At 51.1% G+C, this 21,251-nt stretch overlaps 12 protein-coding genes across 12 annotated transcripts; 4 read left to right on the forward strand and 8 right to left on the reverse strand.

Annotated features, from left to right (window-relative positions):
• NEMAJ01_1165 (uncharacterized protein) lies at window positions 1-603 on the forward strand (the record flags this gene model as incomplete). The annotated part of the gene is made up of 1 exon (XM_047915003.1): window positions 1-603. A coding segment is annotated over one exon (603 nt), but the record flags the coding sequence as incomplete, so codon positions are not given.
• Window positions 604-615: 12 nt separating this feature from the next.
• NEMAJ01_1166 (uncharacterized protein) lies at window positions 616-1,587 on the forward strand (the record flags this gene model as incomplete). The annotated part of the gene is made up of 1 exon (XM_047915004.1): window positions 616-1,587. The coding sequence occupies one exon, from the start codon at window positions 616-618 to the stop codon at window positions 1,585-1,587; it is 972 nt and encodes a 323-aa protein (XP_047770961.1).
• Window positions 1,588-1,867: 280 nt separating this feature from the next.
• NEMAJ01_1167 (uncharacterized protein) lies at window positions 1,868-2,416 on the reverse strand (the record flags this gene model as incomplete). Its single annotated transcript, XM_047915005.1, has 1 exon — window positions 1,868-2,416. One exon carries the CDS (start codon window positions 2,414-2,416, stop codon window positions 1,868-1,870), a length of 549 nt encoding a protein of 182 aa, XP_047770962.1.
• A 703-nt stretch (window positions 2,417-3,119) lies between these two features.
• Window positions 3,120-6,005, reverse strand: NEMAJ01_1168 (uncharacterized protein; the record flags this gene model as incomplete). The annotated part of the gene is made up of 1 exon (XM_047915006.1): window positions 3,120-6,005. The coding sequence occupies one exon, from the start codon at window positions 6,003-6,005 to the stop codon at window positions 3,120-3,122; it is 2,886 nt and encodes a 961-aa protein (XP_047770963.1).
• A 241-nt stretch (window positions 6,006-6,246) lies between these two features.
• On the forward strand, window positions 6,247-6,786 carry NEMAJ01_1169 (uncharacterized protein; the record flags this gene model as incomplete). Its single annotated transcript, XM_047915007.1, has 1 exon — window positions 6,247-6,786. The coding sequence occupies one exon, from the start codon at window positions 6,247-6,249 to the stop codon at window positions 6,784-6,786; it is 540 nt and encodes a 179-aa protein (XP_047770964.1).
• A 1,028-nt stretch (window positions 6,787-7,814) lies between these two features.
• Window positions 7,815-10,358, reverse strand: NEMAJ01_1170 (uncharacterized protein; the record flags this gene model as incomplete). The annotated part of the gene is made up of 1 exon (XM_047915008.1): window positions 7,815-10,358. The coding sequence occupies one exon, from the start codon at window positions 10,356-10,358 to the stop codon at window positions 7,815-7,817; it is 2,544 nt and encodes an 847-aa protein (XP_047770965.1).
• Window positions 10,359-11,068: 710 nt separating this feature from the next.
• On the forward strand, window positions 11,069-12,037 carry NEMAJ01_1171 (uncharacterized protein; the record flags this gene model as incomplete). Its single annotated transcript, XM_047915009.1, has 1 exon — window positions 11,069-12,037. The coding sequence occupies one exon, from the start codon at window positions 11,069-11,071 to the stop codon at window positions 12,035-12,037; it is 969 nt and encodes a 322-aa protein (XP_047770966.1).
• A 1,105-nt stretch (window positions 12,038-13,142) lies between these two features.
• NEMAJ01_1172 (uncharacterized protein) lies at window positions 13,143-13,628 on the reverse strand (the record flags this gene model as incomplete). The annotated part of the gene is made up of 1 exon (XM_047915010.1): window positions 13,143-13,628. The coding sequence occupies one exon, from the start codon at window positions 13,626-13,628 to the stop codon at window positions 13,143-13,145; it is 486 nt and encodes a 161-aa protein (XP_047770967.1).
• A 1,929-nt stretch (window positions 13,629-15,557) lies between these two features.
• Window positions 15,558-15,950, reverse strand: NEMAJ01_1173 (uncharacterized protein; the record flags this gene model as incomplete). Its single annotated transcript, XM_047915011.1, has 1 exon — window positions 15,558-15,950. The coding sequence occupies one exon, from the start codon at window positions 15,948-15,950 to the stop codon at window positions 15,558-15,560; it is 393 nt and encodes a 130-aa protein (XP_047770968.1).
• Window positions 15,951-16,249: 299 nt separating this feature from the next.
• NEMAJ01_1174 (uncharacterized protein) lies at window positions 16,250-16,645 on the reverse strand (the record flags this gene model as incomplete). The annotated part of the gene is made up of 1 exon (XM_047915012.1): window positions 16,250-16,645. The coding sequence occupies one exon, from the start codon at window positions 16,643-16,645 to the stop codon at window positions 16,250-16,252; it is 396 nt and encodes a 131-aa protein (XP_047770969.1).
• A 760-nt stretch (window positions 16,646-17,405) lies between these two features.
• Window positions 17,406-18,227, reverse strand: NEMAJ01_1175 (uncharacterized protein; the record flags this gene model as incomplete). Its single annotated transcript, XM_047915013.1, has 1 exon — window positions 17,406-18,227. One exon carries the CDS (start codon window positions 18,225-18,227, stop codon window positions 17,406-17,408), a length of 822 nt encoding a protein of 273 aa, XP_047770970.1.
• A 1,276-nt stretch (window positions 18,228-19,503) lies between these two features.
• On the reverse strand, window positions 19,504-20,943 carry NEMAJ01_1176 (uncharacterized protein; the record flags this gene model as incomplete). Its single annotated transcript, XM_047915014.1, has 1 exon — window positions 19,504-20,943. The coding sequence occupies one exon, from the start codon at window positions 20,941-20,943 to the stop codon at window positions 19,504-19,506; it is 1,440 nt and encodes a 479-aa protein (XP_047770971.1).
• Between the last annotated feature and the right edge of the window lie 308 nt (window positions 20,944-21,251).

Consider the following 21,251-nt stretch of genomic DNA (forward strand, 5'->3'; position numbering starts at 1 on the left):
AAGCTGCAAGGGAAAGATCGCTCTACAAGCAAACGAGCACCCATCGAATGGACAACCGAGGATGAAAAGACCAGACAACACATCTATCAGCAAATTGAAAGACAAATCGTATTAGCAAATCCGAACCCAAATGAAGGATACACGTTATTTACGGATGCTTGTAATACAGGCATTGGAGCTGTGCTCACGCAAGAGCATAAGATAATCGGAATATACAGCAAGAAACTGTTACCGGCGGAAACTCGTTATACTACTGAAGAGCAGGAACTGTTCGCGGTACTGTGTGCGTTAAGACATTTTAAGGCATTTGTACTAGGACGTCCGGTGAAAGTATTTACGGACCATAAGAACCTACTAGCCTTCAGAGACTTTAACACGTCTCGAGCAGAGCGCTGGAAGATGGAACTGATGGAATATGATGTAAATTTACATTATGTACCCGGCAAGCAGAATTTATTAGCGGACTACTTGTCACGAGCAGAAAACAAACTGTACGTGATGCAACTCTTACCCGAGCAACAAATGAAGATTATCCAGCCCAAAATGTCCGAAAGTGACAAAATACATGCAGCACACGCCAAAGTCATGAAGACGATGGCATAGATAGAAGATCCAATGGACCAGCTAGCACAGCTGCATCACCACCTGGAACATCCAGGTATTGAGAAAACCTATTACACGATTAAGGATTGGATAAAAGTCCCAAACCTGAAAGAAGTACTCAAGAAAGTACAAAAAGCCTGCAACGAATGCCAACGATATAAGAAACAGCCTACCACGAGTAAAGGCAAACCACTAGGGGTATTGGCCACTACAGAGCCATTCGAACACATATGCACGGATATCGTGGGACCGTACAATACCTATCTCAACAAACGGAGGGAGGAGAGCAAGAAACTCTTTGTAATTTCTATCACCGACCGCTGGATCAGATGGACCAAACTAAAAGTCATACGAAAGATTTCGTCGCGAACAGTTGTTCAAGCCCTACGTGAATGGATAGAGGAACACGGAGTTCCCAAGGCCATCCTACACGATCAAGGACGGCAATACGTCTCGACCATCACGCAGACATTCCTACAGCAGCACGAAATTAACTCCATCAAGACAACTCCGTTTAATCCAACTGGAAACGGAATATCGGAACGCCTGAACAAGGAAATTACCTTTGTTCTAGCAGTAAACCAAGAACTCACTCAGAGAGAAGCAGCGCGACGCGCTATGCTCAGATTGAATTACACCTACCACAAAGGACTGAGGTGCACCCCATACGAGCTGGTGTATAACTCCCATCCTATCGATAAGGACCAACAGATCACACCACACCATGAGGTGATGAACAAAATTAAGCAGCGTAATGCCAAGTCATTGCATTTGGAAAATTCAATCTTAAGGCCTGACCAGTTAGTGAAACTGAGTCCAGGAAATCCTGTGTACCATAAGGTACCGAATCCGCAAGGAAAATTAAGTGTCCAATGGCGAGGACCTTTCCTTATTCACGATTGTGATCTGACCAAAGGGATCCTGACATACCGCCAAGGTAACAAGCTGGTGCAAACGAACCTGCACCAGGTCCGAGCACCATAACGTCACTTCCTCTTTCCTAGTAGGGGGTGAATGTAGTGAATTCCCACACTATCGGAGACGACCAAGATCATGATCGACTTTTTATGATATGGATGCGAATAACCTGAAATCACTAGCGATCGCTCAAAGCGTAAATACGCGAGCAAATTTAATTCCAGATGCAGAAAAATAAGAAGAACATAATATCAAGTCAATCGATAATCGACAGTCGGGGTTCTCCAAAGGTTAATAAATCTTTACTGGAACTAGCATTTGGCACATGCGCAAGCTTACCCCGAATTTATGACAAAATCGAACTAGTTCTAATGCTAAGACGCTCAAAATATGGGCTCTCCCAGTATACATCCTGATGTTCTGGCTCGCTCGAAGACCTTCCCGAATCCTTCCCCGCCGCTTGCAGCTGCTTCCTTTGGGCTTCCACAGTGCTCAAAAGACCTGTATACTCCTTTGTGGAATTCTCCGGATGCTCTACCCTCTGCTTTGCCTCCGCCTCCAGCTCCGCAATGCGCTCCTCCGCTTTGCTCAACTTTTCTTTATACTCCACTAGCACCGAATTCAAACGCGCATTTTCCTCCTGAATTTTCTCCGCCCGCTCTGCATTCTCTCTTCTTTCTGCTCCAAACTCTTCTTCTCGCTCTTGTAGCACCCCCTCCCGCTCCGCCTGCCTTTTGAGCCCAGCCTCTAAACCCGAATCCTCCCTGCACCCGTCCTTGTCTGCCTCCTGGCACACAAACACGCTCCCGCCTGCACTGCATATCAGCACCAATAGCACCCCAGCACACACCAGCGCCTGCGTTTTTTCTCTTGTTCGAAACATATGTCCAACCATCCCCGCAAAATTCCACGCGCTTATATTGGATGCAAATACATCAAAGTGATGGCTGTACATAAAAATGCTGCCAGTGCGCTGCGCGCAGAGAAGAGCACGCCCCCACGCAAAGGGCCCGACCCCGCCAAGTTTCCATCTCCACATCCACCCTGCCTTCTCCGCCTCTTTCCTCCAATGCTCGAATTCTTTGCACATCCCACGCCAGCCCGCATACCAACAGACCCATCTGCACCTGCGGTGCCCGCACGCTCTCTGCCCTCCTCTCAGGCCGTTCAGCGCCTGCTGCACTGCGCAGGTGTGCTTCTTCTCCCTTTGCCTGCCCGCAACAATAAAAACAAGCCTGCCTCTCTGCCGCCCTGCATGCAGTAAAGAGAAAGAAAGCCATCATACTCAACAGAGCCCCCAAACATGAACCCACGCCCTCTTATGATTGCCTGCTCTCTCGTTTCGCCCCTCTAAAACATGCCTTTCTGTCGTTTCTCTACCATAATACACTGCTATACACTCCAAAAACAAATTCTCCACTCTACTTTTTTCCCCCCAGCCCGCACAAACACACTGCTTTTTCTTTCTTTATTTTCCCTGCAGCAAGACTGCATACGCGCTGCCACGCCAAAGCGCACACTCTCCGCGCTGCGCCCGCGACGGCCTGCAATTCTCTCTCCAAAAACCAGTCTTTGCCTGTGCAGTTTTTATCTTCTGCCTACATCCGAAATCTCAAGCAAAGCTCCCGCCGCTCGCACAATGCTCTCTTCAGCATGTCAAGCTTCGCCCACCCAATGCTCGCAAGAGCCCTTTGCATGCGCGCGTCCTCCAAGGGCGCCAGCGCTTTACTGACCGCTTTAAAGTTGAAGTCCGATACTTCTTCTTTGCAGCCGCGGAAAAAGCCCTCCCGGCCTAGCTCCTGGCACACCCACACAATGAGCTCGCAATGCACCGCTGCCTCGCTGGAGGAAAGTGCCGCAAAAAGCCAAGTAAAAAGCAACTTTCTAACCAGCGCATTGGCCTCCGCCAGCGCCCTCCCTGTATGCTCGGCCCGGACAAGCGTGATGATTTCTTCTAGGGTTTCCCCGGGCCTTTCTGCAGCCAGGAAGCATGATACGTTCTCTCGGCACCTGTAGCCTTTTAGCAACGTGCAGTTGAACAAAGGCCTCCCCGTATACGCAGCACACATTCGGATGTGCTCCATGGCAACCCTTCCTGTGAAAAACATGCACTTTTTTTTGGCATACACGTCCCGATACGCAGTTCTTCTATAGTATTCAAAGGGCGCTGCAGTGCAGCCCTTGGGCGGGCGCGCGCTTGGGCACAGTTCCTCTATAATGCCAACAAACAATGGCACCTTCAAAATACCTTCACGCGTGTATTCTTCTTCAAGCCCCGCGCTCCCTATCACGTTTGCGACCAGGCGCGCGATTGGATGCGAGGCAGATAGCGCCACGCCGTACCGGTGCGCAAACAGAACAATCTTCGCAGAAAGCTCTTCTCTCAATTTTACGCCCACAATCGGCAGCCCCAACAGCGCCCGGTTCGGCCTCTCCGCGCTGCGCTTGGCGGTTTTCCTTGCCGCCCTCCACAGTATTTCCTTTTCTATGTCGAGATCCCGGCGCTGGTTGCACCTCAGCACCATCCGGTCGACGCACTCCGCAAACACAAAGCTGGAAAAAAGCATGTCCTGTCTGTACTGCGCAGCCAGACTGTGCATATTTTTCAGCACGTCGCCGGAAAGAAATGGGTCTGGCAGCTGCATATAGCTCTTTACATACCACTCGCAGGCAACCATCTCAAAGGTCTGTTGGCGCCTTTTGTCCTTGTGCGGGTGCTTTACTCTAACCGCATAGCGACAGCAGTTCAACTTGTCTAGATCTCCCACGATCTCTATCTGCGCCTGCCTATGCACAGCCAGCGAGCGCACAACCGCACTGATGCGCTCCAGCGCCTCGGCATCCAAGATGTTTCCATGCACTTTCGGTTGGCTCCCCGAAAGCGACACCAAGCAATCCACCACGTTTTGCGGCTGCCCGGTTTTCGTGGCAAACTCGCGCATCAAGTCTAGAATGCGCAGATTCCCTTTCTTCCAAATATCCACAAGTTGCTCAACTATGTCAAGTTTAGAATAATAGTCTGTCTCTGTCCAGTCGAGTGAGCTAAATGCCCCGAAAAATGTGCGCTCTTCTGCATGGGCCTGCAGCGCTAGAATTGCCGCTCTAACCTCAGCCGACTCCGCTGTCTGCTTAATGCGCTCCAGCAGGCCTTGAAGGTCGTACTCCATCTCCTCGGGGTCGTACGCCAGGCACAGAAGAAGCAAACACAATGCACGCTCCGGGCAAATGTATCTGGAGCGCGATTCAAGATTAGCTGGGCCACTTATAGTGCTCTGCAGCATGTCTGAATCGTCTGAGCTGTCTGCTTCTTTAAGCCCGCTGTACTCGGGGCATATTTCAGGGCTGAGCGGGTCTTCTCTGCTGGGCTCACCCGAATCAGACTCATCAGTAACCCGTTCACAATAGCTCGGAGAGTTTAGATGCTTCTGCACATGCACAAACTCTCCGAAGATCCGCATCCTCTCCATTTTTTTCTGCGCGCCCAAAAACGGGCCCAGATACGCCCCTGCTTTCGGAAGCTGCTCTGCACGCACAAAGATCCGCCCGACCACGCTGCCGGGATCTCCCACACTTTCTGCCAGGCCCACACCCTCCACAAGCTTGAATATGCACTCCATCACAGACATAAGCTCCTCCGCATTGCCTACGTACTCGCCTATGTACGTGAGAATCAGGAGCTGCGGGCTCTCCAGAAACTCGCCCGTTTTAAACTCTTCGTACGTGCTTGGCAGCATGTGTGTGCCTCTGTACCGCTTGAAGAAGTTCACTACCTGCCACGTCTCGGACGGCGGACTTTCTCCACTCTCCACAGCTGGCACGCTTATATGCGCGTCCACCAGTGCCTCCTCGCTGTCTTTTCTTTTTTTTAGAATTACTTTGTTCCCAGCGGTCTCAATCGGCACGTCCACGCCCTCGCTCAGCAGAACCAGCGCAGCCAGCACGTAGTGCGCCTCTTTTTTTGTTCTGCAGCTCTCCCGGAGAAACTGCGTGAAAGAACATGGTCGCCCTGTCTCAACTGTCAGGCGATCGTATGTTGATCCGCTGTCTTTCTGCAGGCCAAACATATGCACCAGCGCGCGGTGGAACGCCACACTGTACTCTCCGTCTCCTGCAAACACCACTGTGCTTGCAATGCTGTCGGGAAGGCGCGCCCTGTCCTTCTCCGGCTCTCTCGTATGCTTGTAAACCTCTTTTCCGTAGCTTTTTGGTACTTTCCTTCGCACCAGGCTGAAGCTTGTGTTCAGCCCGCACGAGTACGCCCGCATGTTGTACACGTACCCCAGCCACCCTAGCTTCGCTATGCACAGCGGGTGCCCCGCCCACCACGGGCTGATAAGCACGTCTTCCCCACGCACGCAGCCCACAACCGTCCTCATACAGCCCATTACATCCTCATTCGTAAAATGCACGCACCCTGCGTGCCTCAGCGCGGCAACCAGCGCCCATATAAGCCCAACCTGCAACTTAATATGTGCTTTTGGCATGAAAAATTGTTTTTATGCAATTTACACAAGTTTTATGTCTAAGCGCAAGATACTTTTTGATTTATGCTTTCATTGAACGATCAAATTGTTTTCGCACAGGAAAATATTCCTGCATGGTTTGCGGCGGGCCTCTACTCTGCGCCCATCCAGCTCCAGCTTTCTGTTGAATCTGCGTATAAGCCCCCGCAGAACTCCGAACACAGCCACAGACTGTCGCTCTACTGCACTAATTTAAAGCAGCATGCCATGCTGGTGCGCGTGCGGCTTGGAAAAACAAAGCAAAGTAGCGCCCTTTAACTTGCCCGCCCCCTCCAGCAGAGCCTCCTCTGTACGCACCCTGCAGCAGCGTGTCCCAGGCATCTCCCCGAACAACAAAAGAATGTGTGAACAATGGAAAGAAAAGAAGTTTACTTGCACTTGGAAGGCCAACCCCTGCCTTTCCTTGGAGCCTTTCGCCCCAAGCAAGCCTTGCCAACTCTGCACACGTTTCCTGCGCCAAGCCCGCACCACGCCTTTATTTGGGATTCGTATAAGGCGTCCCCTTCCTGTGCAGACCCTCGCTCTCTGCGCCAACAAAGACCCCTTCCTTGCTTTTCTCCAGGCGCAGACTGTGCTTTTTCTAGCTCCAAGCGCGCTTCTACCTCTTTCAGCTCTGCCAAAAGCTTTTCCTGGTCTCCCACTGCAGCACGCAGGCTCTCAATATGCCCTTGCAAGTCGTTCACAAGCCTTGCATGCTTTCTCTTGGCAAAATCGAGCTTCTCTGTGCTCTTCATGTTCTTAGCCTCTACCCGGCCCCACTCTGACTGTCTTCTCCTGCGAGTGTGTGCTCCTTCCCTCTTTCCCCGCCCTCAAAAATAAAAAATATGACTCACTCTCTGCCTCCCTACATAGCATAGAGAGAAAGAATGCCTCCGCACGCGCACCAGCAACCCTCCTACACTCTGCAACGCCGCCAACTGAGAGAGCACGCCTTCCTGCGCCAAACCCTCCTTTCCTGCCTTCTCTCGCTTCATCTCTCTACTTCTGCCTTTCTGTCTTTTCTACTATACTACACCACCATAACACCCAAAAAATAAATTCTTCATTCTAGTTTTTTTCTCTCCAACCTCTCCAGAACACACTATATTTTGTTTGCTTTATTTTTCTTTCTTTTCCCCTTCAAGGCTTTAACCATAAACTGCACTAAACACACAGCATTCCGCAACAAGGCGCGGGCTGATAAGGCGCTTGCCCTCTCCTGCTCCTGACCTTCTGCTTCTCCAAAAAACAACAGACAAATATAGCCACTTGGTTTATTGATTGTTTCCCTGTGCACACCCGCCTCCAGTGCCCGGCGGAACTCACGGTCTTTTCGGGGCTTGCAGACATAGCGCACAAAAGGAAACGAAACGCACCTCCACGTGTTTCCTTCCAAAGGCTTGCAAGAAGGAAAATAAAAGTTCTTCAGCCAGCCGCCAAACAGCAGGGGAGGTTTTGCAGCTCGGGCACGAAAGCGTGTGCCAAGGCACGCTGCCGGGCACACAGAAGAGATCCACAAAAGAGCCCAGTAAATACAGAGTTTTGTCTGCACTTGGCGCTAGGCAGAAAAAGCACAAAAAGAATTTGCCGAAAATGGGCGAGACGCACAGAAAACACGCAAAGCAGCCAAAGCTTTGAAAAGCCCCGGCTCTTCCCCGCGCTGCACGCTGAAAGATGTGTCTAACGAATTATGTTTATTGGCTGCACACCGTCATATTTTAGATAGTGAGTGCTTCTGCAGAGTGACCGCAGAAAAGAGCGCTCTTTGCGTTAGAGCATTTCCCGGCCTACTCATTTCTGACTCAACATGCTTCTGGCGGAAGTCTCACACTGCATTTGCGACAGCCCCTTCTTATTCTGGAAGTATTCCTTCCAGGACTGCTGCAGCTGCGCAATCAGACCCTCAGCCCTCTGCAAATCCTCCCCCGTGTGCTCTGCCCGCAAAAGCACGTAGATCTCTTCTAGCGCTTCGCACGGATCGGCCGCATAAAACAATATGCAATAGATCCCTTCAGCAGCCACTTTCAGAACCTTGCACATGTACAGCGGCTCACCTGCCATCACAGCGTATCCCCGGAAATACTGCATTATGCTTTTGTGTGTAATCCTATCCGCCTCTTCAGCGGGATACGGCCCGTTATAGTCGATAAATTTCTGCGAACACCAAATCTTCCGATGCAGCTTTTCAGACAGCTGCACCCTTGGACACATTTTATGCAGAGTCCCGGTGACTACAAGCACCCCCAAGGTCCCACCATGCCATGCATCCTCACTAACAAAAGCAATGCCCCCTATCACGTTTGCAACCAGCCGGCTTATTGGGTGTTTTGGAGTCAGCGCAATCTTGTTCTGCTCGGCATACAGTACAAGCGCAGAGACAAGCTCTTTTCTGATGTTCTTGCCCGCAACCGGCAGCGCCAAAAGCACCCTATTCGGCCTGTCCGCACTTTGCTCAACAGCCTTTCCAGCGGCCACCCACAGCTCTTTGGTTGCTGTGTCTGAAAGGCTCCGTGCGGCTGCCCCTGTCGCCATCTGGTGCATGCACTCTGCAAGCACAAAGCTTGAGAACCGCCTATGCTGCCTGTATTCTGCGGGCGCCACGCCCAGATTCTTCTGCAATTTGCCAGAGGTGCTAAACCATGCCGGCCAAATAGATATCTTCGAGGAGCTGCTTTCACGGAACGACATATCCAGAGTTTGCTCGATACGCGGACCTAATTTCACATGCTTTACTATAAAAAGATAGCCTTTGGGCTCAGAGCCTTCCAATTGCTTCTGAATGGTCACCTCCATGCGCTTGTTCACTGCTATCGAGCACAGCAGCGCCCGAACGCTCTCGATTGCCTCAGGGGTCAACTCTGTGCTTCCTTCCGCATCCATCGCCGCTTGGTGTGCTGCCAGCTTGTTCACCACGACCTGCGGCCGCCCAGCCATCTGCGCAAGCACGCGCATCTTGTTTAGGAATGTCGGCGCGGCATCTCCCAGCGCCTCCTTAAACTGCGTGTTCATCTTGAGCCACAGGTCCCTGTACCTCTGCTGTTGTGTGACATTGGGAAACCCCAAAGAAGAGCACTTTTTTTCAATGCACGCCTGCAGCTCATCCAAAAACGCCCTGGTTTTCTTCACCTCCTCTGTGTTCTCGGCCCCGCTCAGAAGGCCCTCCAGGCTGTATGCTTTTTTTTCGGAGTCAACCGAAAGAAACAGCAAGAGAAAGCAGTCCATAATAAACCTGCAGTTCGTGCCGCGGTCGTCAAAGTACTCCTCTTCTGCATTCGGGGCATCTTTTTTTTGGACTGCCATGCTTACTTCGTTTTGAAAGCTCTTAAACTCTTCTAAATGCTCCAAGGCCGTTAAAGTAGGAAACGTCTCTAGAAATGGCGCGAGATACGCCTGGGCCTCGGGCAGACGGCTCGCAGGCACAAACAGCCGGCTGACCACGCTGTCCGGGTCTTTTAAGCTTTCTGCCAGGCCCATGCCTTCCACAAGCTTGAACGCACACTCCATCACAGACATAAGCTCCTCTGCGTTGTTCACGTACTCGCCGATGTACGTGAGAATAAGGAGCTGCGGGCTCTCCAGAAAGTCGCCCGACTGGAAGCCCTCATACCTGCTTGGCATCTTGTGTGTATCTCTGTACCGCTTGAAGAAGTTTATCACCTGACAAGCCTCGGAAAGCCGCCCTTCCACACCGTCTAAAGCTGCCCCTCCTATGCGGGCATCAACCAGCACGTCCTTGCTGCCTTTTCTTTTTCTTATAGCCACTCTGTCTTTGGCCAGCTCAATCGGCACGTCGACGCCCTCGCACAGGAGCAGCAGCGCTGCCAGCACATAGTGCGCCTCTTTTTGCGTCTTGCAGCCCTCCCGGAGGAGCTGAATAAAAGAGCCTGGTCGCGCGCACTCAACTGTCAGGCAGTCGTACTCTGGCCCGCTAGATTTCCGCAGCCCAAACATCTGCAGCAGCGCCCTGTGGAACTTCATGCTGTATCCACCTTTGCGAGCAACCACTCTCGAATGCAGCCCGTCCTTCTCCGGCTCTCTCGTATATATATGCTTGTCTAAGTAGTTGTTCGGTTTGCTGTCCGGCAACAGACTGAAGCTTGTGTTCACCTTGCACGAGTACGCCCGCATTTTGTACGCATGTCCCAGCCGGCAAATCTGTGCTATGCACACCGGGTGCCCGCCCCAGCGCGTGTTCACATACACGGACTCTCCGCCCATGCGGCCCACCTCCTTGTTCTGGCACTCCAGCATCTCTTTGTGCGTCATGTATATGCATTTTGTCATCCGCGCTGCTGCAAGAAGTCCGCATAATAATCCTCCAAAACGCAATCTCATTTCTGAATAAAAATTCCTTTCTATTTATGCGTTTTGCTGTGATCAATTGATCGTGTCTTTTGATCATCACAAAACACATTAACATGTCTATTGCGCGCAGCCTCTGCTTCCGCAGCCAAATCGGGTGCTGCTGCGCGCCTCTGCTCTCTTGGATTGCTCAGGCAAAGAAGCTGCAGCACAGAAACAGCCCGGACAGAGCAGAAAGGCTTCCACTTTTCCAATCCGGAGGCAATCCGGCAGCGCTTCAACCCTTTCTCCTTCTTCACCCATTTCTGTTTTTGCTGGCTCCTGCGGCCCAGCTCCTCTTGAATTTCTTCTCTGGGCGTTTCCTCTTCCGCGCTTTGCTTCTCTCTGAATCTACTGCCCGGGCCTGCCCCACCTTCACCCGAAGACCTCGGCCTAGCCCGAGTAATAGCCCATGCTTTCTTGTTTGTGCGCCTTTCACCAGCAAAAAAAGTATTTAGAGGCCTACGAAAAAACTGCGGGTTTTCTAGGCCGAGGATGCCCTTTTCTCCACGCATTAAAATAAAGTTGCCGCTTTCTTGGGCGCGCTCTCTAAACTAACTGTTGTATGCTAAAAGCATAGTTACTCGTGATTGTTATTGTTTAGACAGGCCTAATTGAAAGGCCAATATAATTCGGACGTTTTGAGACAAATTAAATAATGTCTATATAAGCAGGTCGAGAATTAATAAAGGACAATGATTCACATGAATACTTCCCGTATTACAACTAGTAACAACGACAGGGTAAAGAATGCAAATTTACCAAAGATTTATTCCGCAGGCGAAAGAAAGGCGAGTGCGAAGGGTGCATTGAGAGCTAAGAATGCAGATGACGAAGACGAGGAATCGCCACCAGAGCTAACAAGCGAGGAAGACGAAGGGGAAGATTTCCCACCAGGCGACGATGACCAGCTGGAATATCTAGAGAATGTCATAGATCGTTTAGCAGTCCAATGCGATTATGGAAGACCCGTAGCGGAAGTTCTGGAAACTCTGGAACAAATCCTCGGTACGAAGGTCCGGGGCCGAAAGCTGCCTCCGAGCGTAAGAACGTACTGTCTAGCACTTGGCATCACAAGCACCAAGTATCCTATGATGCAGACGGCGAAGCGAACACTATTAGTGCTGAGTAAACGTCTGTTTGCGGAAGAGTCAAGAAACCAAGGAAGAGGATGGACAGAAGTAAAGCCCGACATTATCGAGTGTCTCCAAGAGGCACTGAGATACAAGAAATACCAATTCCCACGGAGACCCGAAAGGGTATCCGACTGGGAGGTTTGGTTGGGTAGAGTCGCCGCAGACATAGGGAGGGAACTTACCTCCTTTACTGAGCTGCAGGCAGAAATCATGAGGTCGCCCGAACTATATCCGGTGAGGTGGGACGCAGTGCAGTTCAACCAACAGCCCAAGGAAGTACTCAACCAACTTTGGAAAACCATGGAGGAGTATATAAGACTCGCTCCTAGGGAAAGGAAGCCGGAGCCGACACAGTCCAAGAACAATAACAAGTCCAAATCCAGTCGATCAACATTAGTTTGCACCAAGTGCAAGAGAAAAGGCCATTCTCAAGAGACGTGCTACGCCAAGACGCGAGACGCGCAAGACAAAGATCGACAAAAGGGGTCCTCTGCAGGCAAGGTCCAACAAGTGAAAGAGAAAGAGCCGACTTGGTAAATCTTAGTCCGTATGGGAACCACAGACGTGACTGGTCTGATAGACACAGGCGCATGCGTCACAATACTGAGTAAGCAAGTGTATACGCAGTTAAAGCGAGAAGCTAGCATACTAAAAGAAATGCGGTCTTCGAAAAGATTCTTATCCGCGGGATATGGGAACACGATTCAGTCCTATAGGGAAATTTTAGTAGATGTGACTTGTGGAGGGGTTCATTTAGGTGCCCATACATGTTTTGTGTTGTATGCTGAAAGCATAGGTACTCCTATATTGGTTATTGCATTGGATGGGCCCAAATTAAGGGGCTACACAACTTAGATATTAAGGGATATACCAAATAATGTCTATTTCGGCAGGCAAACCTAACAAATAAAGGCTGCAGTTTCACTTAGCACTTCCAGTATTACAACCATGTGTGATCAAATTGTTTTCGCACAGGAAAAATATTCTTGCATGGTTTGCGGTGGGCCCCTTTCTCTGTGCCCGAGCCAGCCCGTGCAGCAGCCTGTTGGTGGCTTGGAGGTCTTTAACCGGCTCCGCGGCCAGAGGCGCTGCTAGCAGGATCGCTTTAACGCAGCCACAGAATTTGGCTCTTTAGTGCAACAGCTTTAAAGCAATATACCATTCTGGTGCGCACGAGTGGCTTGGAAAAATAAAGCAAGACAGCACCCTTTAATTTACCTGCCTGTCCTTGCATGGGTCCTTCAGCAGCGCCCTCTCTGCGCACGCCCTGCAGTAGCGTGTCGCAGGCACCCTCCCACACAAACAAAAAAAATCAATGGAGGAATGAAAAAGAATAAGAAGATTTACTTACACTTGGAAAGCCCGGGCCCGAATTTATTGGAGCCTTTCGCTCCCAAATAAACCTCGCCAAGCGTATACATGTTTTCTGCAACCCACCCGCACTACGCCTTCAAACGAGGTCTCATAAGGCGCCTTCTTCTTGTGCAGGCGCACATTCTCTGCGCCAACGGGGATCCCCATCTAGCACATGCATCTCTTCTAAAAGCCTTGCATACTCACTCTTGATAGAATTGAACTGCTATGCGCTCTTGGCCTGCAGCGCCGCATTCCGCAGCCTTTCAGCGCACAAGCTTTCTGCTAGCTAGTGTGCGGGCGCCTTTTCCTGGTCTTGGCCTGCCTCAGCCTGCGCTGCACCCTGCTTGTTCTTCGCATCCGAACCAGCTTCTGGCTCTTTCAAGGGCGCCTTTTCCTGGTCTTGACCTGCCTCAGCCTGCGCTGCATCCTGCTTGTTCTTCGCATCCGAACCAGCTTCTGGCTCTTTCAAGGGTGCTTTTGCCTGGTCTTGGCCTGCCTCAGCCTGCGCTGCACCCTGCTTGTTCTTCGCATCCGAACCAGCTTCTGGCTCTTTCAAGGGCGCCTTTGAATTTTGGTCCTTCTTTGCATCCGCCCCCAAAGGCGCCTGCTTCTTTTCATCTGACGTTTTCGAAGCACCTTCTTCGCACGTGCCCTCACCCATTTGCTTGTACACAAAAATGCATCCACCTGCAGCGCATAGCGCAACTATCAACACCCCGATGCACAACAGCGCCTGCTTTTTCCGACTTGTTCGAAGCATGTGTCCAACCATGCGTGCAAAATCGCGTGCGCTTATATATTTTTGTATACCATCAAAATGATGGCGCCGATCCAAATGAAATATATGTAATACTTTCGCAGAGAATAAACCCGAATAAAGCACACGCCCTCTCCACGCAGCACGGAATGCCGGCAGGAAAGAGGGTAAGGCCGCCCGCCCTGCCCGCGAGTGCTCGCCCTGTTTGTGGCAATGCATGCCTTGCTCGGGCTATATGCTCTGCACTGCCGTTTTGTGTTTGCACTGTGCCAGAATGACGCTTTCAAGTGCCGTTTCCTGATCCATTCTTTGTTTTGCGCCCTTGCTCGCACCTATTTATGTGTACGCTCTCGCACTGACACTTTGGATGCACACCCCGCGCCAATGCGCCCTCCCGGCCCCGTTCTTGCTGTCTTCTCCTGCGCGTGTGTGCTCCTTCTCTCTTTTCCCGCCTTCAAAAATAAAAAGCAAGCCTGTTTGTACATAGCGCAATGAGAAAGAACCCCACACACTCAACAACAGAGCCCCCAGATGGGAGCACCCGCCCCATGCAATAAACCGTCCTTTCCTTCTTTCTTTCCAAGTTATGTACTTCTGTCTCCTCTTCTATACTACCAGCATAACACTCCAAAAAATAAATTCTTCATTCTAGTTTTTTTGTCTCCAGCCTCTCTAGAGCATACTACATTTTGTTTACTTTATTTTTCTTCTTTCCCCCTTCAAGGCTTTAACCATAAATTGCACTAAACACACAGCATCCCGCAACAAGGCGCAGGATGATAAAGCACTCGCCCTCTTCTGCTCCTGACCCTCTGCTCCCCCAAAGAACAACAGACAAATAGCTACTTGATTTATTGATTGTTTCCCTGTGCACATCCGCCCCAGCGCCCAGGCTTCTCGCGCCGCTCTACCTCATTAGATGCCGCAGAAGATTGCATTGGAGCCCGAGCTGCGCACACTGCCGGGTGCTATGCAGCCGCAGAATGGTGTCTTCTCCTTTGCCGCCGGGCACATACCAAAACATGAGCGCAGGCTGTGCACCTTTCTCTACTCTCTTGAAAAACCACAGGAGCAAACACATACCCTGAAAAGCCCAAAACCAGAACAACAGCGATGGCTGCTGCGCTCCACCATATTTTCCTTACCTTACTGCGCTTTTCTGTTCTTATCATCTGCCTTTCTTCCGCAATTTTAATATATACATGGCGCTGCAGAACACTGTGATCTAATATAAGAGCCAAATCCAATCATTTAGATGGCTTGTTTGGGCTTGCGCAAGGGGGCCGGAAGCAGTCGCCTGCATAAGAAGCCAAAAAAGGGGAGCCCTGCTTGGTACAGAGAAGGTCTACGAATAGAAACCAGCTTGATTTATTGAGCAATGTCCTATGCACTGCGGCTTCTAGCGCACACAGGCCCGTTTCCGGCACGCCACAGGCGCTTCCAGGGAAGGGCCAAACTCCGGAACCTATTGAAGGTGCTTTCAAGTAACAAACATCAAAGTGGCTTAAACCCAGATACATTATTCCTGCATGATTTGCTGTGGGCCTCTGCGCCCGAACAGCCCCTGCAGCAACTTGTTGTTGGCTTGGAGGTCTTTAACATGATCGCTTTTAGCAAAGCTCTGAATAAAGCCACAAATTTTGGCTCTTTAGTGGGCAACTTGCGCCATTGCATGCTGGAAACAGCTGTGTGCGTAGGAAATTATTCAATAAATCCAACTAGTTCTTAGTGAACAACTTTAAAGCAGTATATCATGCTGGCGTGCTCGAAGTGCATGCGCTTGAGGAGAGGATTGGAAAAAACAAAAGTGAAGCAGCAAAAGCAAGCGCTGCATGGAAAGCCCGCAGCGGCGTGTCTTTTTGTGCACACACGCTCGCGCGCGCCCCTTCCTGCGCGCAGACACAAGCAAAAGAAAGAAGAAGAGGAAAAAAAAAGCAGAATCCTTTAATTTGGCCCGTCCGAGCTGGGGAGCCCGTCCAGGCTGCAGCCCTTGCCTGCGTCCTCTAGCAGAGCCTTTTGCAGCGTCTGCTCAGAGAGCCCGTCCTGCTCCGAGTCTGTCTCCACGTACGTGTCTCCGGAATACATGTGCTCGTACTCGTCAGACTCTTCGTCGGAGTCCCCGAATTCCACAAAAATCAAAGACGTGCGCCGCAGCGACTCCTCGAGGCACGCCCCCTCAGGCTCCGCCTCCTCAAAGTGCTCGCCCTGCAGCAGCGTGTCGCACGGGCATCTGCTCTTGCAAACAATCGTGTACACACCGTCTGCATCCAGCGCGTGCAGAAGCAGCCCGATGCAAAAAAGTGCCTGGTCTCTTGCGGTATACTGGGGTAAAGTCATGCAAGCAAAAGCGCACGCGCTTATATTGGTTTTTCTGCTTGGAAGAATCTGTGTGATGTGTGCGTCTGTCAAAATGATGGCTGCGTGGGCTGCTGATGGAAGGGGGAAGTTTACCACAATGCCTCCGGGAAAGGGCGCCTTGTGTGCGGCTGCGCGCCGCTCCTGGGGCCCAGCTCTGCCCAAAAACACAAATAAAGCAAAAAGAAAGAAAGAAGTTTTACTTGGATTTTGTATTTGGGCTGCATGCATAAAAGCCGCATCCGCACGCCAAGGGCTTGGCATCCTCTCGAAAGCGCACGTCATCTCCTAAACATTCTTAAAGCTCTAGTGCTGGGCCATCTGCAATAGTAGCGTGGTCTTATATTTTTCATCAAGCGCATACTCTCCATGGCCTTCGACTTTGCAGCCTTTTTTAAGGACGCGTCGAAGACCGAAATCTTTATCTGGGCGGCCTCCAAAAGGCCCGAAATATGCGCATGCTCTTCGCGCAAGCAGGAAACATGCTTCTGGGCCGCGCCCAAAAGGCTCGAAATCTCTTTTAAGACCGGGTGCTCTATAGGCCCGGCGCTTTCTCTGAGTTTTATCCTATAAAAAAGCAGACACACGCCTATGGCGCATACCATGGCTACTATTAGTCCGGCGCTCTGCAGCGCCTTCCATTTCCAACATTTCCGGACTGTGTTTTGAGCCTGCATTTAGGCAAAAGTGCGCATGCTTATATTGCATTCAATCCCATCAAATGATGGATTCTCAGTCTGCTTCGGGCGCTTGCCCAAAGCCCAAAATGAAAAAAGGATTTGCTTTAGAATTTGGAAGACGCAGACGGGCTGCCCCCTGCGGGGCGCAGCTTCCCCGAATCCAGGCGGCAGTCGCGTAAAACATTATCCTTTATTTGTCTTGACCTGCTTAAATAGGCATTGTTTAATTTGCCCGTGGCTGCCCGATTTGTAGCGCTCCTTCACTGGGCCTTCTATATAGTGGCCATTTGCGAGCACCTATGCTTTGGGTGCACAGCAGGCTGCATCCTGCTCCTTCTCTGCACCCAAGCGCTCTGCTTGCATTTTTATGCTCGCACTTAAAGCCATGTTCTCCTCCATGGTCGCCACCAAAGACGCGTGTTCCCTGATGTCTATCTCTTTCAAAATAGCTTCTTTGCAGGCACCCTCTCTGCGCTCTGCATTGCACGCGCCCTGACCGCGCATGAACGTGTTCGCCTCTCTATACACACGAAGGCGCACGAACCAAGCGCCTAGTATGCCCATCAACATTGCCATGCTCAGCAGAGCCCAAATATAAGTCAGATTTCGCCTTCACCGGGCCATTCTAAGTAGCTATACAAACCGCATGTCAATAAAGCGCGAGCTTATATTACATCCAACACCACCAAAGCGATTGCTAGTTGGGGCACTTCTGGGCCCTTCCCAACGCCCAAAAAAGAAAGAAAAGGAATTTACTCTATTTGGGAGGTTTACCCCCAAACAAGTCTTTTATTACTTGCTTTACCAGATTTAACTCACGTTTTAAAGCCGCTTTTGCAAAGAGCAGTATAAGCCCAGCTTTGTTGAACACAGTCTCTGAACCGGTGGAGATCTTCATATCTGCGCCTGGCCGGCCAGAATCTGCGGTTTTTTTGAAGCTGTCCATATCCGAATAAATAGTGCTGTTCCTATGCATGATTTTTGTTTGTTCGTGTAATTTCGCGTTCTTTGCGTTGGATTCTGTGCGATGCGCCTTCTTCTTGCGCAAAGGAGGAATCGGCCTTTCTTCGGCATCCAGGCGCAGGTTGCATCTTTTTTCTGTCTCCGCGCGCACGCTCATCTCTTGCGCTATATCCTGATCTCTTGCACTCTCTTGTGAGGCCGTCTCCGCGCGCGCGTTACTCGGCATTTTTTCTGCGTCCGACTGTTCTTCTTTCTCTTTTGTGGCTGTCTTCAAGCTCACATTACAATTTTGTGTTGCGCCCAACTGTTCTGCATCCTGCTCTTTCTTTTCGCAAAAATGCTCACTATGCTCTTTCTCTACGCCTTGAGCGGTGCTCCCCTCTGCTTCCACCTCCAAAGATACATATCCCTCGTTCACCACCCCTTCCAAAGCATCTTTTTTACAGGCACCCTCGCTGCGCTCTTTCTCGCACGCGCTCGGACAGCACGCAGCCTCATTCGGCTCTAAGCACATAAGCAGAGACACACATACAGCACACATCCCGATCAGCAGCACTCCAACGCCCAGTAGCGCCTGAATTTTTCGGCTTGTTTGAAGCCTGTGTACAAATTTCATGCCAATATAGCGCGTGCATTTATATATTGCCAGAAAGGCATCAAAGTGATGGGATTTGGGTTGTTTTGCGCAAAGAAGTAAAAAAAGATAAAACACACGTTCTTTCTTTCTGCCTCTGCTGAGTACGGAAGGAATGCAGGCAAAGGCCAGAAGAAAAGGCAAGCGCCCAGCGGGAGGGAGGCCGCCCAAGCCCGCCAGGCCCGGGTGTGTCTAGACGTGCCCAGCCCTTTCTCTGAATGTTTCCCAAACAGAAAACAAAAAGCTTACGCATGCTTACTTTCTCCTTCTTGCGCAGCAAGCTTGGATAGAGCACACACGCAACCCCACACACATAGCTCCAACCCGCCCATGCAGGGAAAAAAGGACAATGTTTCACATGACTACTTCCTGTATTATAACTAGATATGGAGAGAGCGTAAAGAAGGAAAAATTTGCTTTCTTCTGGTTGGCTGTGCGAGCATGGCCAAGGCCAAGCATATGGAAACAAAGTGCAGAAGGATAGGCCGTCACAGTTTATTTAAAAAGCAGTTTCCCGCCATTCTAGCCGTTGGCAAAGCCCAGTTCCGGAGAGAGCAGGTGCTTTGAATCGCGTTGCCCAGATGTGCAGCGCAGCTTATACGCCCGAAAAAGTTACTTTCTTGGGCACGGGGTTCGGGATTGGCGCGCTCTTTAGTATGCCTGCAGCGGGCTTGCCTGGAACAGAGGGTGGTTGCCCATCTTTCTGCTTGCGGTCTTTCTCTGAAGCGTTGATGGCAGCGTGTATTGCGCCGCACGCTGCATGCAGGCCCAGCGCTCCGTAAAAGACAGCCCAGAGCGCTCTGTTTTTTCTTCCAGGACAGAGCCCGCTCGCAGCCCGCGCCGCAGCTTTTTTCTCTGTCTCTTTTTGTTTTTTCATGATTGCAGGCAGTTTTTAATTATTTATAGTTGCAGAAAGACAGGCGAGTGTGGTGCTGCATTCGGGGGCTGGCATCTGATGGTATGGAAGCGGCAGAATCAAAGAAATTCGCAAAACTTAAATGTGGCAAAAGCAGACAGAGGGGCCAAAGGGCCGCTGGCAAACCTGCTTGGGAAACAGAAGGTACGCCAGAGCTCGCTTAAGAGAGGGCATTTTCAGCTTGCAGCAATAAAACACTGTGCGCTTTCTAAAGACTTGCATGCTTGGCGCTTTATTTTCTTTTGGGCCACAACGAAAAGCGCTCCTTTGCTGGCCTACGCTCGCGTGCAGCGAAAACTTTGCGCTTTGGCGCGCATTCCAAAATGCAAGAGAAAGGGCGTGTTACATGCTGCCTCTCGCGCATACAGCTCGGGTTGTGTACGAAATTGTGTAGCAGCTGTCCGAGGGCTCGCCATCAAGGGCCGCGGCAGGCGAAATGATGTAGGCCCTGGTTATTTTTAAAATGTCTAAAATGCCTAAGTCTACTGCCATCGCCGAGTGGCCGCTCTCGGGCTTTTCTGCAGGCAGCACCAGCGCGGCCTCCTCATCCATCTCTGTTAGGTCTGCAATGCAGCGTGGAGGGCGGGCGGAGCCCGTTTCATGCGCGCCGCAGTCGGGCAGAGGCACTGGCCCGCTGAGGAAGAGCGGGAGATAGACAACGGGGCTGCCTTGCGCCGAGCCGCTCTCCTCAGGCGGCCTGAACTCCACAAGCGCAAGGCTGGCGCTTTCTGCCGTGCTTTTTGGTATGTAGTAGAAAACCAGAATCTCCTCAGCATCGCTGCACGTGCTAAAGTACTCCGTGCTCTCTGGGCTTGTGTATGTTAGGGTGCGCGTGCTGAGGCTGAACAAGAAAACGTGGATTTGGTCCTGCGGCCTGTTGTGTGTGTCTGCAATGTACCTTACTATCTCAGCACACGATATTTGGGCGGGAGCCTGCGGGATTACAACGGGCTTCTGTCTCTGCTCTGCGTTGTCCACGTAGCACACGCGCTGCATAGGAAGCGGTTCGCGCAAAAAAACGTCAGCAAACCCCACGTAGTTATCGTTGGGCTCTGCGCTGGCCCGGACGTACAGCATTCTCTGGGCCTCTTTGTCGACTTTAAACACGCTTTGGCGCGTTTCTTCGAGAGGAAAGGCGCCGACGTTCTCTGCAGGCAGGGCGCTTCCAGAGACAAAGCACGTTTTGCACAGCACCCAGATGGCCCGAAACACAGACATGCAGAGCCTTTCTATGTAGGACTGGACAGTCACAAGATGCTCTTTTTCCTTTTCTAAATAAAAAAGCGCCTCCAGGTGGGCTACCAGCTTTTCCCCGTGCTCCAGCAGACAGGCCTCTAGAGCGCGGTCCGCATGTGCTTCCATGCCTTTGGCAATCCCATGCAAGCACTCCAGCGCGCCAAAAAAGTCTGTGTGGCTTGAGCCCAAGTCCTTCCCGCATATGGCCATCTCGCGAAAAAAACTCTCCATCTTGCCTGGGTCTTCGAGTTGGCCTTTTAAGGAGTCAAGGGACTCTTTTTCAAGCCCAAGAACGGCGCTGAAAACCCTTGGGTCGCTGAAAAAATGCTGTATGGCGGCAGGAGCTGTGTGGCCCAGGATTGCCCTCAAAGGAGGCAGGCCTTCCAGGCGCACAGCCTGCTGATTCCCACGGGCCTCCTCGGCATTTCCCCAAATCAGCGCAGACATAAGCACGCCCCCGGCGAAGCCCAGAAGGAACAATATTGCGCCCAAAACCGCTAGAAGCAGCACTTTAGTTTTTCGATTTCCTTCTAACATTTCGTCCATGCACTGATAGATACTTTATTAATATTTATCCTGCAGCGCATCACTCTTGAAGTTTGCATGCAAAGCTTAATTTTGTCCGGAAAATCTTTTTGATCTCAGAGCATCCAAGCAAAAGGGGGCAAAGCGCTTCTGCAGGCGGAGCTTTCCTTGCCCGGCCATGCGCCTGGGCGCGAAAGAGCTCAGTTTCGAAAGCATGCAAGAAAGCAAAAGGCAGCTGCGGTTTAGTGCGCACAGAGGCTCTGCGCTTTCTGGGCACCACACACGCAAGAAAGAGCGAGTTGCTCTGCTGGCCCTCGCGCTTTCTGCGT

Source organism: Nematocida major (genome assembly GCF_021653875.1).
Source record: "Nematocida major strain JUm2507 chromosome Unknown 2415, whole genome shotgun sequence".
Taxonomy (NCBI): Eukaryota; Fungi; Microsporidia; genus Nematocida; species Nematocida major.